The sequence below is a fragment of the Mesoplodon densirostris genome, chromosome 7, assembly GCF_025265405.1.
Source record: "Mesoplodon densirostris isolate mMesDen1 chromosome 7, mMesDen1 primary haplotype, whole genome shotgun sequence".
Lineage (NCBI taxonomy): Eukaryota > Metazoa > Chordata > Mammalia > Artiodactyla > Ziphiidae > Mesoplodon > Mesoplodon densirostris.
This window is the reverse complement of record NC_082667.1, coordinates 69,556,522-69,569,248: the sequence shown is the minus strand read 5'-3', so window position 1 is coordinate 69,569,248 and position 12,727 is coordinate 69,556,522. Positions and strand designations below refer to the sequence as shown.

Here is a 12,727-nt window from a genome sequence, read left to right as displayed (position 1 = left end):
AGGGAAAATGTAGCTGAAATCAGCCCGCAATAATTAATAATGGAAGGAGTGGGGGACATTCTTTCTTCTTACTTAATCTCATTTCTTCACTGGCTTTAGTTTGGGTAGTCTCTGTGGCAAGCAGGCTTGCAGGAAGGCAAATAAATAGTTCAGGGACAATTCTTTGATTAGTGGTTGCAAATGAATGGTGATGGAGCTGTGAGCACCTCCGAAGGAATGTCATTTTCTACAGCACTGAGGACCCTCTGCTCATCTTTCCAGCATCCTTTGGGTCTTCAGTGGACTTCCGCCCATTCTTCTACCAGATGAAGTAATGAATGACCAGGTATATGACTCTGTTACCCTGTGGTTACATACTGGGTATAAAAAGATCTAATCAAGCCATTTTGGTGACAGGATAAAATATGCCAACCTGTTTTACACTTACTTCATGAGATTGGCCAAGACGGCAGAGCAGAAAGAGCCTGAGTTCACCTCCTCTCATGGGCACACCAAAATCACAACTATTTTCAGAACAACCATCAATGAAAAAGACCAGAACCTACCAGAAAAGACCTTCTACAACTAAAGACATCAAGAAGGAACCACATGAGATGGGGTAGGAGGGGCGGATTCATGATAGAGTCAAGTCCCATACCCCTGGGTGGGCAGATAATTATACTGGAGAATAATTACATTGCAGAGGTTCTCCCACAAGAGTGAGAGTTCTGAGCCCCATGTCAGGCTATCAGACCTGCAGGTCCTGGGCTTCCTTGGTGGCGCAGTGGTTGAGAATCTGTCTGCTAATGCAGGGGACACAGGTTCGAGCCCTGGTCTGGGAAGATCCCACATGCCGCAGAGCGGCTAGGCCCGTGAGCCACAACTACTGAGCCTGCGCATCTGGAGCCTGTGCTCCGCAACAAGAGAGGCCACGACAGTGAGAGGCCCGTGCACTGTGATGAAGAGTGGCCCCCGCTTGCCACAACTAGAGAAAGCCCTTGCACAGAAGTGGAGACCCAACACAGCCAAAAATAAAAATAAATAAATTAAAAGAAGGCTCAACATTTAAAAAAAAACAAAAACAAAACCTGCGGGTCCTGCACTGAGATGAGCCCCCAGAGCCTTTGGCTTTGAAGGTCAGTGGCGTTTGATTTCAGGAGTCCCGAGGGACTGGGGGAAACAGAGACTCCAGTCTTAAAGTGAGCACACAAAATATCATGAGCTCTAGGTCCCAGGGCAAAAGCAGTAATTTGATAGGGTCCTGGGCCAGCCCTACCTGCTGGTTTTGGAGGGGGTGGAGGAAGGGTGTGGCTCACCCTGGGGACATAGACACTGGCAGTAGCCATTCTTGGGAGCTACTTCTACCATGTGGATGCTGGTGCTGGTCGACGCTGGTGCTGGCGGGCGCCATTTTGAAAATCTCCCTCCAGCTCATTAGTGCCAAGACCTGGCCTCACCCAATAGCCTGTAGGCTCTGGTGCTGGGATGCCTCAGGCCAAGCAACTAACTGGGACCGGGGGACGGACAGACACACACACACACACACACAGACACAGACACACACACACAGACACACACACAGACACACACACACACACACACACACACACACGCTGCCTAAAGACTTCCTGAGCCCACAGCTGCCTCTGGACATGGCCCTGCCCACCAGAGGGCCCAGGATCCAGCTCCATCCATCGGTGGGTAGACACCAGTCCCAGAATCCCCTGGGCCCTGGCCCTGCCCTTAGGAAGACTGCACTAGCCTCTAGGCCAGCCTCATCCACCAGGGGACAGACACCAGATGCAAGAAAACCACAATCCTGCAGCCTGAGGACCCAGCCTGTAGCAGGCCAGACCCAGCCCTGGGTCCCAGCCCTGCCCACTAGCAGGCCAATACACTTACTTCATGACCCTGAGAGACAAAGTAGGTGTGGAAACATCTCTTTGTCCTTTTCTACCCTTGTCCCAGGGTTGTCACTGTCCTACCCAGGGAAGGGGTGAGGCTCAGGAGTGGAGGAACACATCTACTATATATTCCCTGGTGAAAAAAATATGTATATGGATTGAAAAGTTAATGTAGATATGATACCATCTGATGATTTTTCATTGTTGCATTTTTACCCTGTGACCATTTCATGTCAAAAATGTCCCGGGGCAAACAAATTGTGGTATATACATGTAATGCAATATTATTCAGATATAAAAAGGAATGAAGTATCAATACATGCTATAACATAGATGAACCTCAAAAACATGGTAAGTGAAAAAAGTCAGATGCAAAAGATCACATACTGTATGATTCCATTAATGTGAAATATCAATAATAGGTAAATCCGTAGAGACAGAATGCAGATTGGTGGTTGCTAGGGGCTGCAGGGAGAGGAAAATGGGGTTCCTGCTTATGAGTAAAGGGTTTTACTTTGGAGCAATGGAAATATTTTGGAACTAGACAGAGGTGGTGGTTGCACAACATTGTGAATGTACTAAATGCTACCAAATTGATGGCTTTAAACTGGTTAATTTCATGTTATATGAATTTAATTTCAATTTTTAAAATGTCCACAGGATCTAAACATCATGTTTTGATCCCACCACGATCAGGGCCTGGAATATCTTGGCAATCCCGGCTCCATCACTGGGATAGGACTGGGACTGGTTTTGCTGCCAGGGCTCTGGGTCCTTGTGCATGATTGGGGTGGGCCATTCACTCGCACATGCCCACCGAGTTGTGGTCACACCGTTGCCCCTTGCAGTGTGGGTTTCAGTGTTCCATCTGAGCCTCAGTTTCCTGCTGTGCCTGGAGCACCTCCGCAGCACATACTTCCTTTTAATTCTTCCCAGTTTTCTCCCCAGGGGTTGGATCCTACACCTGGGACTCCAGCTGCTGAATGAAACTCTGCTGCCATTGGACTGCTGCCTTGGAACTATGCCACTGCCAGCCTCCCAGGAAGCCCCGGCATCTGGATTCCACCTGTTGGATGACATGTCTTAGAGTATCTAAGTCTTCCTGAACCAAGCACATGCTTCCCTTTTAACCATGGTCTTGGTTTCTCCAACTGCTCTCACAAAACCAGCCTCTTCTACTGGTCTGGGGTTTCCCACCCCCTTTTCTGTAGATTCCTTGCTTCCACCCCTAGTTAGCATTGCTGAGGTTCTAGCCAGCCTCAAGGGAGAGCCACCCTGACTTATGACAAAGGAGCCTGTGGTTCTTCTCAATACTTAATGCCAGAAAAATTGCAGGGTAAGCTGCACTTCAGCCACATCAGATCCTTCTAATCCTGCCAGCATCCTCTAAATCATACACAGAGTCATCAGATGTGGGTTTTCTGTGTTATTTCCTTCCAAGATAAAAAGAGTTGGTGAGCTCCACGAAGTTACAAAATCTTATGAGTTCTGGCTAATCTCTCCTAATACTCATCTCTCCTCACTAAAAAGTCTTTCTCTTGCCAGGTCCTTGGGTTTGTTTTCCATTTTCTAAAGGACATTTAGTTTCCTCGCCTCCCCGACCCAGGCAGTCCCCTGCCTCTCCAGGCTTCACAGACCAAGTGAGGCAGAAGGTGAGGGTGTGCGGGTCAGTGTAGCTTAGTGGTGATTAGTTAACAACAAGGGCTTTGGAGTCGAGTGGAAGTGGGTGTAAGACCCAGCTCCATCACTAAACTGCTTTATTACCCTGAATACAAACTCTCTAAACCTCAGTTTTCTCATCAAGAAAATGGGAAGAGTATAGTGAAGACCCTACAGGTCTTTTATGAACATTAAGTAAAATAAGGCTTGCAATGCACCTAGCATAGTTCTTGGCAATAAATGTAAGCTACTTAGACTACTCTTCATACTAACTGATGCATTGAGCATCTCTATACGTCTCTTCATATCCTCTAATCCCAACTCTGATTCCATCCACTGTTGCTATGAGCAGCTCTGTCCACTGTAATTAGATGATACACACCTTGTCTGTGTGGTTACCTCTTGCTTCTTGTCCCAGAGCATCTCTTGATGCTGCAGTACATGTTCAGAACCTGATGAACATTCACACACGTGCAGCCCAGAGTGCAGGGGCGTTAATGCCTGTGGGGCTACCCTTGATCAATGGAGGATGAAAACCAATGGATAATGGCTTCCCCCTTCATTCCTGGGCATGCTGCTCTGAGACACATGTTATATGGCTTCTCCAGAGGTCCCAGCAGGGGCAAGCATTGACTGCCTACGGTGATGACCAGGTCAATAACTGCCCACTGCCCCCACCTTCTCCCTGGGATCACTCCCCAAATAAACTCCCTGCACCCAAGCCTTTGTCTAAGCTGGGATTTTAGGAGAACCCAAGCCAGGAATCAGCAGTTATTGAGTTCCTGGCACCGGGGTATACATTACAGCAGGGGTCAGTACATTTTTTTCTATAAGGTGCCAGATAAAAAATATTTTAGACTTTGTAGGCTATAAGGTCTCTATTGCAACTTCTCAATTCTGCTGCTGTAGCGTGAAAGGGGCCCTAAACAATCCATAAATGAATGAACCTGGTTGTGTTCCAATGAAACCTTCCTTATAAAAACAGGCAGTGGGCCAGATGTGGCCCACAGACTGTGGTTTGCCAACCCCTACATTAGGGCCACACAGATGAGGAAACTTGATCCCCTCCTCCATGAAGCTTGCAGTCTTGGGTGGGAGGAGGAGCACCTACAAATGAGGCTGCAAAGGTGTCTGCAAACATCACTAAGGACCTTGGACCCCATGCTAAGGAATTTTGGCTTTATTCTTTGGTGACGGGGAACACTGAATACGTTCTCAGATCTAGTAGCAGCTGCAGCTGGGAACAGGTTATTTCATGTGCAAGAAATGAATTACTCGTTTTTAATATTTCTGTGAATCCCAGTCCTGCCAGAGGGCTGCCTCCCCTGCAATCCATGACCAAACTTCCCATCAAGTTCCCTTATCTGTTACCCTTGAGGCCAGAGGTATCTCAGAATTCAGAATATTTTTGGATTTCAGAAAGGTAACACAGGGTACCATCAGGGTCTGCGGCAGCATCAAACACATTAATATTTATACTAAAAGACTATAAATAACTTCAAGTCAGTTCAAGGCAGGTTTGGGTCCTAAATGAGTTAAGAAAATATCTTTTGGATTTTAGAGCTTTTTGGGTTTCAGAAATGCAGATGAAGGACTGTGGACTTGATTTGTTTTGTGTTTCACTCCTAGACTGTGACATTCTCAGAGACAGTCTCTGAACCCTCATTGACTGCATGCAGTAGGTGCTCCATAAATGTTATCAAGAGAGTGAGCAGACAAGAATGGCAAGAGAACATTGTTGATGGAGGGATTCAGTGGAAGAAGAGGCTGGTCAGAGACTCTGGTAAAGGACATAGGGAGACTTAAATGCTCTGATCAGGATTCTGGACTTGATCTGGAAGGTGATGGAGAGCCCCCTTCAAGTTCGTTATGTAAGCAGTGTGACTCAGCTGCATATGAGGACAGCAATTCTTATACCAGTAAGAGGCAGAATCACAGGGCAAGGAACTAGTGTGAGCAGTACAAGGTTCCTGCAATAGTGAGGCAAGAAGTGCCTGTGAATAAAGCAGTGAATGTAAAGCAACTGAGAGAAGGAAGAGGCAGTTATGGCAACTAATCATGTTGGGGGAGAAGGAGAAGTTGCAGGTGAACTTGACCTGCCTGAGATGGTAGAGTACAGTACTAAGATCACAGACTCCGGAACCCAGATGCTTCTCTGTTTAAATCCCAGCTCTGTCACTTACCCTGTGACCTTGGGGAAGTTACTTAACCTCTCTGTGCCTTAGCATCCTCTTTGGTATCCACTTCATAGGGTTGCTCTGGGGATTAAACAAGTATTGATAATGCACCTAGAACAGGGCTTGGCTCTGGGCTATTATCACTGCCTGCAGCCAATCATTGTTTCATAAGGTTGAATTCCCCAAATGATTCACCAAGTGACTATCTCCTCCAGGGTAAGGCAACCCACATCTCAAACCCTCCCAAGAAGTGACAAGTGGGTGTCAGAAGTCTAGTAATAAATGTATGTAATGAAGGTATGGAAAGACAAGATCACTTCAAGGGACAAAACTTTTATCAGACTTAAGGGGATAGGACTTCCCTCTGATGGGGTCTGTAAACATCTATTCTATTCACAGAGGCTTTTTCTTTCAATCAGTCACCACTTTGCTGTAACAGTTTGCAGTGTTGAAGCATGCCACGGAAACTTTAAGTGCTGGGTCGTTCAATTGTAGGGAGAAGGCTATAAGGAGGGATGTCTTAAAAGCCTGTAATTTAGAAATGTTCAAATCTTTGCATCCAAATGGAAAATGGAAATGGTGTCAGGTTTGTGCCAAAAGGAAAGTTGTAATTGCTACGTGCTTCCCTTCCCAGCCCTCCTGGGCAAAAGAACATAACCAGCTACGTGGGCTTCAGAGCTGTCATCTACAGATATTTAGCAGACTCTGCAGCTTACACTACCAGTCTGCCTTCTCCCAGGAATATTACCCAAACACAGCAACACAAATGCCCATTTTTGAAAGTGAGGGCTCTGCAACAAAGTTAGTGTCTCCCCTTTCATCTTTCCTGGAATTTGCTGCCAGATGTAAGCATCCAGACTAACTTTTTAGTGAATCTTCCTTCTAGCATGTCAGTCCACTGTTTAATCCACTAATGGCTCCCTTGTTCCTCTTGAAACAAGTTCAACCTCTTCATCCTGACATTGGAGAACGTGCATGATTTAGCAATGGATTTCGGCCCCCAATGACCTTCTAATCTCACCAAGTCTGTCTGTTTACTGTCTCCCAGTGCCGCCATATGTACTCTCACCTCTAAGTTCTCACGTTAGTTTCACTCTGTTCACTCCCTTCACCTGGAATGACCTCTTCCCTTCTGTCCCTTTATCCACACCCTACTACTGCCTTCAAGATATAAACTAACCTTTCTAAGGAGCTCTGGTGCTCCCAATATCACATTCTTCATTCATCTACTTTCTGACTAACCATGTTTAATTTGTCCCCAGTTCATGTCTGTCTCGGGTTGGCTAAGTTTTGCATACGTATTTTTATTTACACCACAACTAGACTTCAGGAAAGTGTCTTGAAAGTCAGGATCCTTGTTTATACTCTGAGTCTTTCTCAGTGATGGTCAACTCTGGACACATGGAATACTGGTTGTGATTGGTTTCTCCAATACCACCTTCCACAAGAAAAAGAAGGAAACTTTCTCATCTAGATAAAGGGTATTTCTCAACTTGAATCAAGGCATCAGTTTGATACCTGTACTTCCTGTTATACTTAAAAGTGAATTATAAGAGTATTCCCATTAAAATCAGGAATAAGCATGAATACCACTATTTAATATTGTACTAGAGGCGATAGATAATAAACTAAAATATGAAAAAGATACAAAGGTATATTTATTCATTATTTCCCCCCAAAATGAAAAATAAGCATTAGAACTACCAAGAGAGTTCAGCACTGTCTAAACTCAAACTCAAGGTACAAGAATCAATAGCTTTCCTAAACACAAGCAATCAATGATTAGAAACTTTAACAGGAAAAAAGAGCCCATTCACAAAAGTAATAAAAGTATAAAATACCTGTGAGGGAAAAAAAGCCTCGCAAGAATGTTTAATTCAAATGAGGAAAAATTACATGACTTTCCTGAAGGACATAAAAGACCTGAAGAGGGGATATTCCATATTTCTAACTGGGAAAACACATTGTAGGTTGCTACAATATAAAAGCATATTGTAGGGTTTGCAACACCATTCAAAATCCCAATATAAGTTTTTATTAAACACAACAAACTCATTCTATGATTCGTCTGGAATTATGAATCTGCTTGAGTGGCCATGAACATTTTGAACCAGAAGATTAATGAGCGACGACTTGCTATCAAAACATAAAATAAAATTATGCTATAAAATGGTGTGGGTTTTGTGCAGGGATAAAAAGATCAACAGAACAGAACAGACATGTATAAAAATTTTATATTTGTTAAAGTAGCATTTCAAACAATAAGGGAAAGGACAGTATTTGATAAATGGATGTGAAACAACTACCTAGCCATTTTGAGAAAAATAGGTAGATTTTCATTTCCCAGCTGTGCTGGACAGCTCTGGTCTGTCCCTCCAGCTACTTTCTTCAACCTTCTGTACCCTGTTCTTTGCAGGAGAGGAGAATCTGTGTGAACTCTATCAACGAGGCTTCGTTGTCCTCGTGGTTGGAGTCAAGGTCAAAAGGGAGAATCGACAGGGAATCAAGACTGGGATCCCTGTGGGTCACCTCAGGCTAGTAGCTTCCCTTAACTGAAGTTCTCAGCCCCTGGGAGGTGGTGGTCTTCTCTGCCCCGTCCTCTGCACACTCCTTTCGCCCCTTCAGACATGGGTGCTAAAGGCTCCTCTCACTTTTATTTTGGCCACACCATCATAATCAGACCCCTGATTCAATGACCCTTTGGCACCTCATGCGGAGCATGCCATCTATTTTTTTCTTCAGGCTTACTGATACCATATTATTCACAAAATTAAATTCCAGGAAGATTAAAGACCTAAATTTATTTTTAAACCTATAAAAATATTAACAATATGGGAATATATTTATAACCTTGGGTGTAGGAAGTTTATTTTAGACAAGATACAAATCAAAATTCATAAGAGGAAGGATGGATACATTTGACTAAAACAAAATTTCAAATTTTTGGATGATTAGATACTCATAAGCAAAGTTAAGAGAAAGATGGAGAGGAATATTTGAAATTTATAACAAAGTGTTATTATCTGTACCATATAAGGATCAATTTTAAACATAAATATATTAAATTATATATTTACATATGTTTATATATAAAATACATAATATAAAATATATTTCATACATATAATATACACATATATTTTATATATAAATATATGGAAATATATAAACATCAATTTTTAAAAGCAACATTATTGGAATAATGGACAAGAATATGAATGGGCCATTTACAAAGAAGAAATAAAAGTGGAATAAATATTTGAAAAGATTCTTAATATTACTAGTAATCAGGAAAATATAAATTACCACAAGACACCATTTTTAACCATCAGATGGGCAGAACTTTAAAGAATGATAAACATCAAGAGCTGTTGAGGAACTTCCCTGGTGGTCCAGTGGCTAAGACTCCACACTCCCAATGCAGGGGGCCCGGGTTCAATCCCTGGTCAGGGAACTAGATCCCACATGCCACAACTAAGAGTTCACATGCCGCAACTAAAGATCCCACATGCCACAACTAAAGATCCCACATGCCACAACTAAGACCTGGTGCAGCCAACTTAAAAAAAAAAAAAAGTTGTTAAGCAAGTAAGGAAACAGGCTCTCTTGTTCACAGTCAGGGAGAGTGTTTAAATTGGCAAGCTTTTTGGAGGAAAATCTGGCAGTGTCTATTAAAATTATAAATGTCCATCCCTTATGATCCTACTTCTTGGCAGCTACCATGGATAAAAACTTGCATATTTGCTCAAAGAGGTATGTATAAGGATGTTTATTATAGCATTATTGGTAATAGTAAAAAACTGGAAACAATCTAAATGTCCATCAACTGTGGAATAACTAACATATTTGCACAGTAGATTATATGCAAAAGTTTAAAAAAGGAGATAGATCCATATGTTCTGACCTGGAAATATCTCTAATACATTTTATTTAGTGAAAACCCATTTAATTTCAGGACATCACATAGACCATGATATCATTTGTGTAAAGGGTACTTGTATGTTTTTTTATATGCATATAAACTCACAGATAAAAGTCTAACAAATACACGCCAAATTGATATCTATTGCTACTTTGGGGTAGAAGACTTTGGGATTTACTGGGAGAAATGTCAGTGATTTTTCACTTTTTTTGTATTCTTTATTTTTCTGTATTTCACTATTTTCTGTATTGTTTGAAATTTTACAATGTGAATGTATTTACATCTTACCTATAAAATGATTTCTTTAGTGAATAATTATAGATTACATTTAATTCCTTCAGAAAAAGATAAAAGAAAGGAAGAACATGGGGCTTTAGCATTAAATGGAAGTATGACTTCAAGAAACTTGCCTAATTCACTGGGACTTGTCTCCTCCTGCATAAAAGGGGGAAGTTTGTTGTGAAGATTAAATTAGACAAAGCCTGCTAGATGTGCAGCTGACTTCATGGTAGACAGTACTGGTTGTCCCTTTCTTTCTCCTCTATTTGGCCTGTGAGAACCTTGAGGGCCAAGATCTTAACTTCAGTTGCCTGTACACTGTGGACGTCTGTGCAAATAGAAGCTCAGTTACATTTACTGAAAGAATGAGTGACTGAACAAGCCACATTTGTTTACTGTTAATGGATAAACATATGTTCACATATGTTCACTGTTAACGGTAAACAAGAGATGCCTTTTTGGTTTCCACCAGGAAGATCAAAGGCTTCTGGTCTGTGAGAACAACAGTCAAAGAAAACCAGAGATCTACACCAAAGGGATAAGGGTTTTAGAGCAGGAAGACTCATCACGCAGACCTGATATTGGAGAGCCCCTCTGTGGAGTGACAGGGCTGCCACGGGCGGGGGTGTGGGTACTGGAAAGCCAAGCTGAGAACCCCGTCTCCAGGCTGAGAGACTGAATATACTAATGGACAAAGGCCAGGCTGTATATGACAGTGACAATAGAAATCTGACCCCCAATCTCTGCAGTAAATGGCCTGGGAAGCCAAACCACAGCATCTGCAGCCATTAGTCCAGAGCAGTTAGGACTTGGGCAATGATGTCAACTGTCTAATTCTTGCCCCACTGCCTCCTCTATTTCCATCTCAGGACCAGCCAGAGAAAGCCTAATATGCTCTCCAAACCAATCACATCAGATGCTCCATTTCTAGTTAGCCTGCTCTCAGCTTCCCCATGCCAACAATCTCCAGTCAAAAAATACCCAAAATCTTCTCTTATTTTTCACTGTAAAGCTTTCCCACTCCTCTGCCTGCCTCTGAGTCTCTGTCAAATGCTAGTGATGGCAGCTGACTTCCTTGCTACATAGCAAGCTCTGAATAAATAGCCTCTTTTCTCAGTTCAGTGGTCTTCGTTTATTCCCACAAGGCCTTCTCCCACACTGCAACTAGATACTAGATACATGTTATATATTGGGATTTATACTTATACATAAATTCTACTTCTAAATTTAAAACAAATCACCAATGTAGATTAGTGCCAAAAGCCAAACTTCCCAAGGAATCTGAGGAAGGATGCTCAGCTTGCATTAAACTAAGAAAAAAATAAATGATGTCCATACAGATGGCAGCAAAAAGAGGCCAAAGACAAGACTGAGCCTGGACAATGGACAGAGGTTTCCAGAAATCTCTGCGAGCTTTTTTTTTCTCCCATAAGCCAGGCACAGCTGGATCCATAAACTGCAGGGACTGGAGAGCCTAGGTGGAATGCCTCCTTATCAGTCTCTCCTCAGGGCTGGGCTGTAGTTCTAAGTCTTTAGAAATGTCCACCTGCCACAGGTTCAGACAAATGAACCAAACATATACATAAGGCCTTAGGGGATTTAAAGAAGTAGAAGATGGTTGGGAAGTTCCCAGCCCCTAACTCCAGGGAAAAGGGTTTCTTGGATGCTGGCATTGGAGCCTTGCCTAGCTACCTATGACTATTTGCCTGTCTGAAATCCTAAAATTCCCAGCAGCACTCTATAGAGCCTTAAAATGTATTTAAAACAGGTTATAGCAACATTTCTCTAACTATTTAATGTTAATAGATGTCTCAGCAAAAAAGGAGCTTTGCAGTCAAGTTTGGGAAATGCTGGGTGAAACCAAGTTAAACAGACTTCTTTTTGGCAGGACTTTGCAAAACATTCAATATGCTAATGTATGTTGTGAATCTCCAAGAAGGAGATATATACCATACAGCATTTTCCAAAGTTATTTAACCATAGAAATTGATTTCCTGCCCACCTATTTACATCTCCCTGAACATCATTCTATAACATACAATATACAGGTTTGAGATAATGCTACCTTTCAGGGGAAAACCATTGGCTGGCTCATACCTCTCATCATCTATTGTAACTCACCAAGATGAGGATCAAGATGCCCCATAGGAAGTGGTGCAAGAGGGCAATTTTGATGGGAGAAGGAAGAAGACAGGATCATAAAGCAGAGCCTGGGGCCAACGGAGGTTACAGTCAGGTCTCAGGTCAGCCTAGCACAGCTTAAGGATAGGGGGTGTATTCAAGATGGAGGAAGCCAAAAATTATCCTCGCCCAGGTCATAATTTTTCTTGACGAGCCATAGGATCATTATCTCTAGGAAGATAGAGAGTAACCAGCAGATCATTGTATGGGAAGAAAATAGAGATTCAGGTGATTGATTCTTTTCATAGCACTTTACAAAAGACCGCCCATAGTCCTGTTTTAGAGTCAAGATAAGGGAGGGCAGAGAGATGATACAATTTGTCTGATGCCCCAATAAAGGCACTTTTCCTTCTGCAACCGCACCACGGAGACTTCGAGAGAGAGCACAGGAAAGGGGAGTGAAGTGTTCCAAGGATTCCCTTGTTCACTTACTTTAGAATCACACAGCCGGTTCCTGCAGGTGGCGCTATCCAGAACACCTGGATCCGCGTCCTCCTCCGTGGGGTGCTTTCGGTGACCGCAACGGGGCAATTACTCATAAATTGTGTTTCTTCTTCATCTATGATCTGTGAAAAACCAGTGGAAAATAAACACATTAAAATGCAATGTCACTTTGGGAAGTTTCC

At 42.8% G+C, this 12,727-nt stretch overlaps 1 protein-coding gene across 1 annotated transcript in view; it reads right to left on the bottom strand.

Moving 5' to 3' along the window:
• The window catches only part of SPON1 (spondin 1), a 274,713-nt gene that overhangs the window by 180,752 nt on the left and 81,234 nt on the right, over positions 1-12,727 (bottom strand). Inside the window, exon 3 of the mRNA XM_060104477.1 lies at positions 12,534-12,667. Coding sequence (XP_059960460.1) covers positions 12,534-12,667 — 134 coding nt within the window. The remainder of the gene's footprint in view (positions 1-12,533; positions 12,668-12,727) is intronic.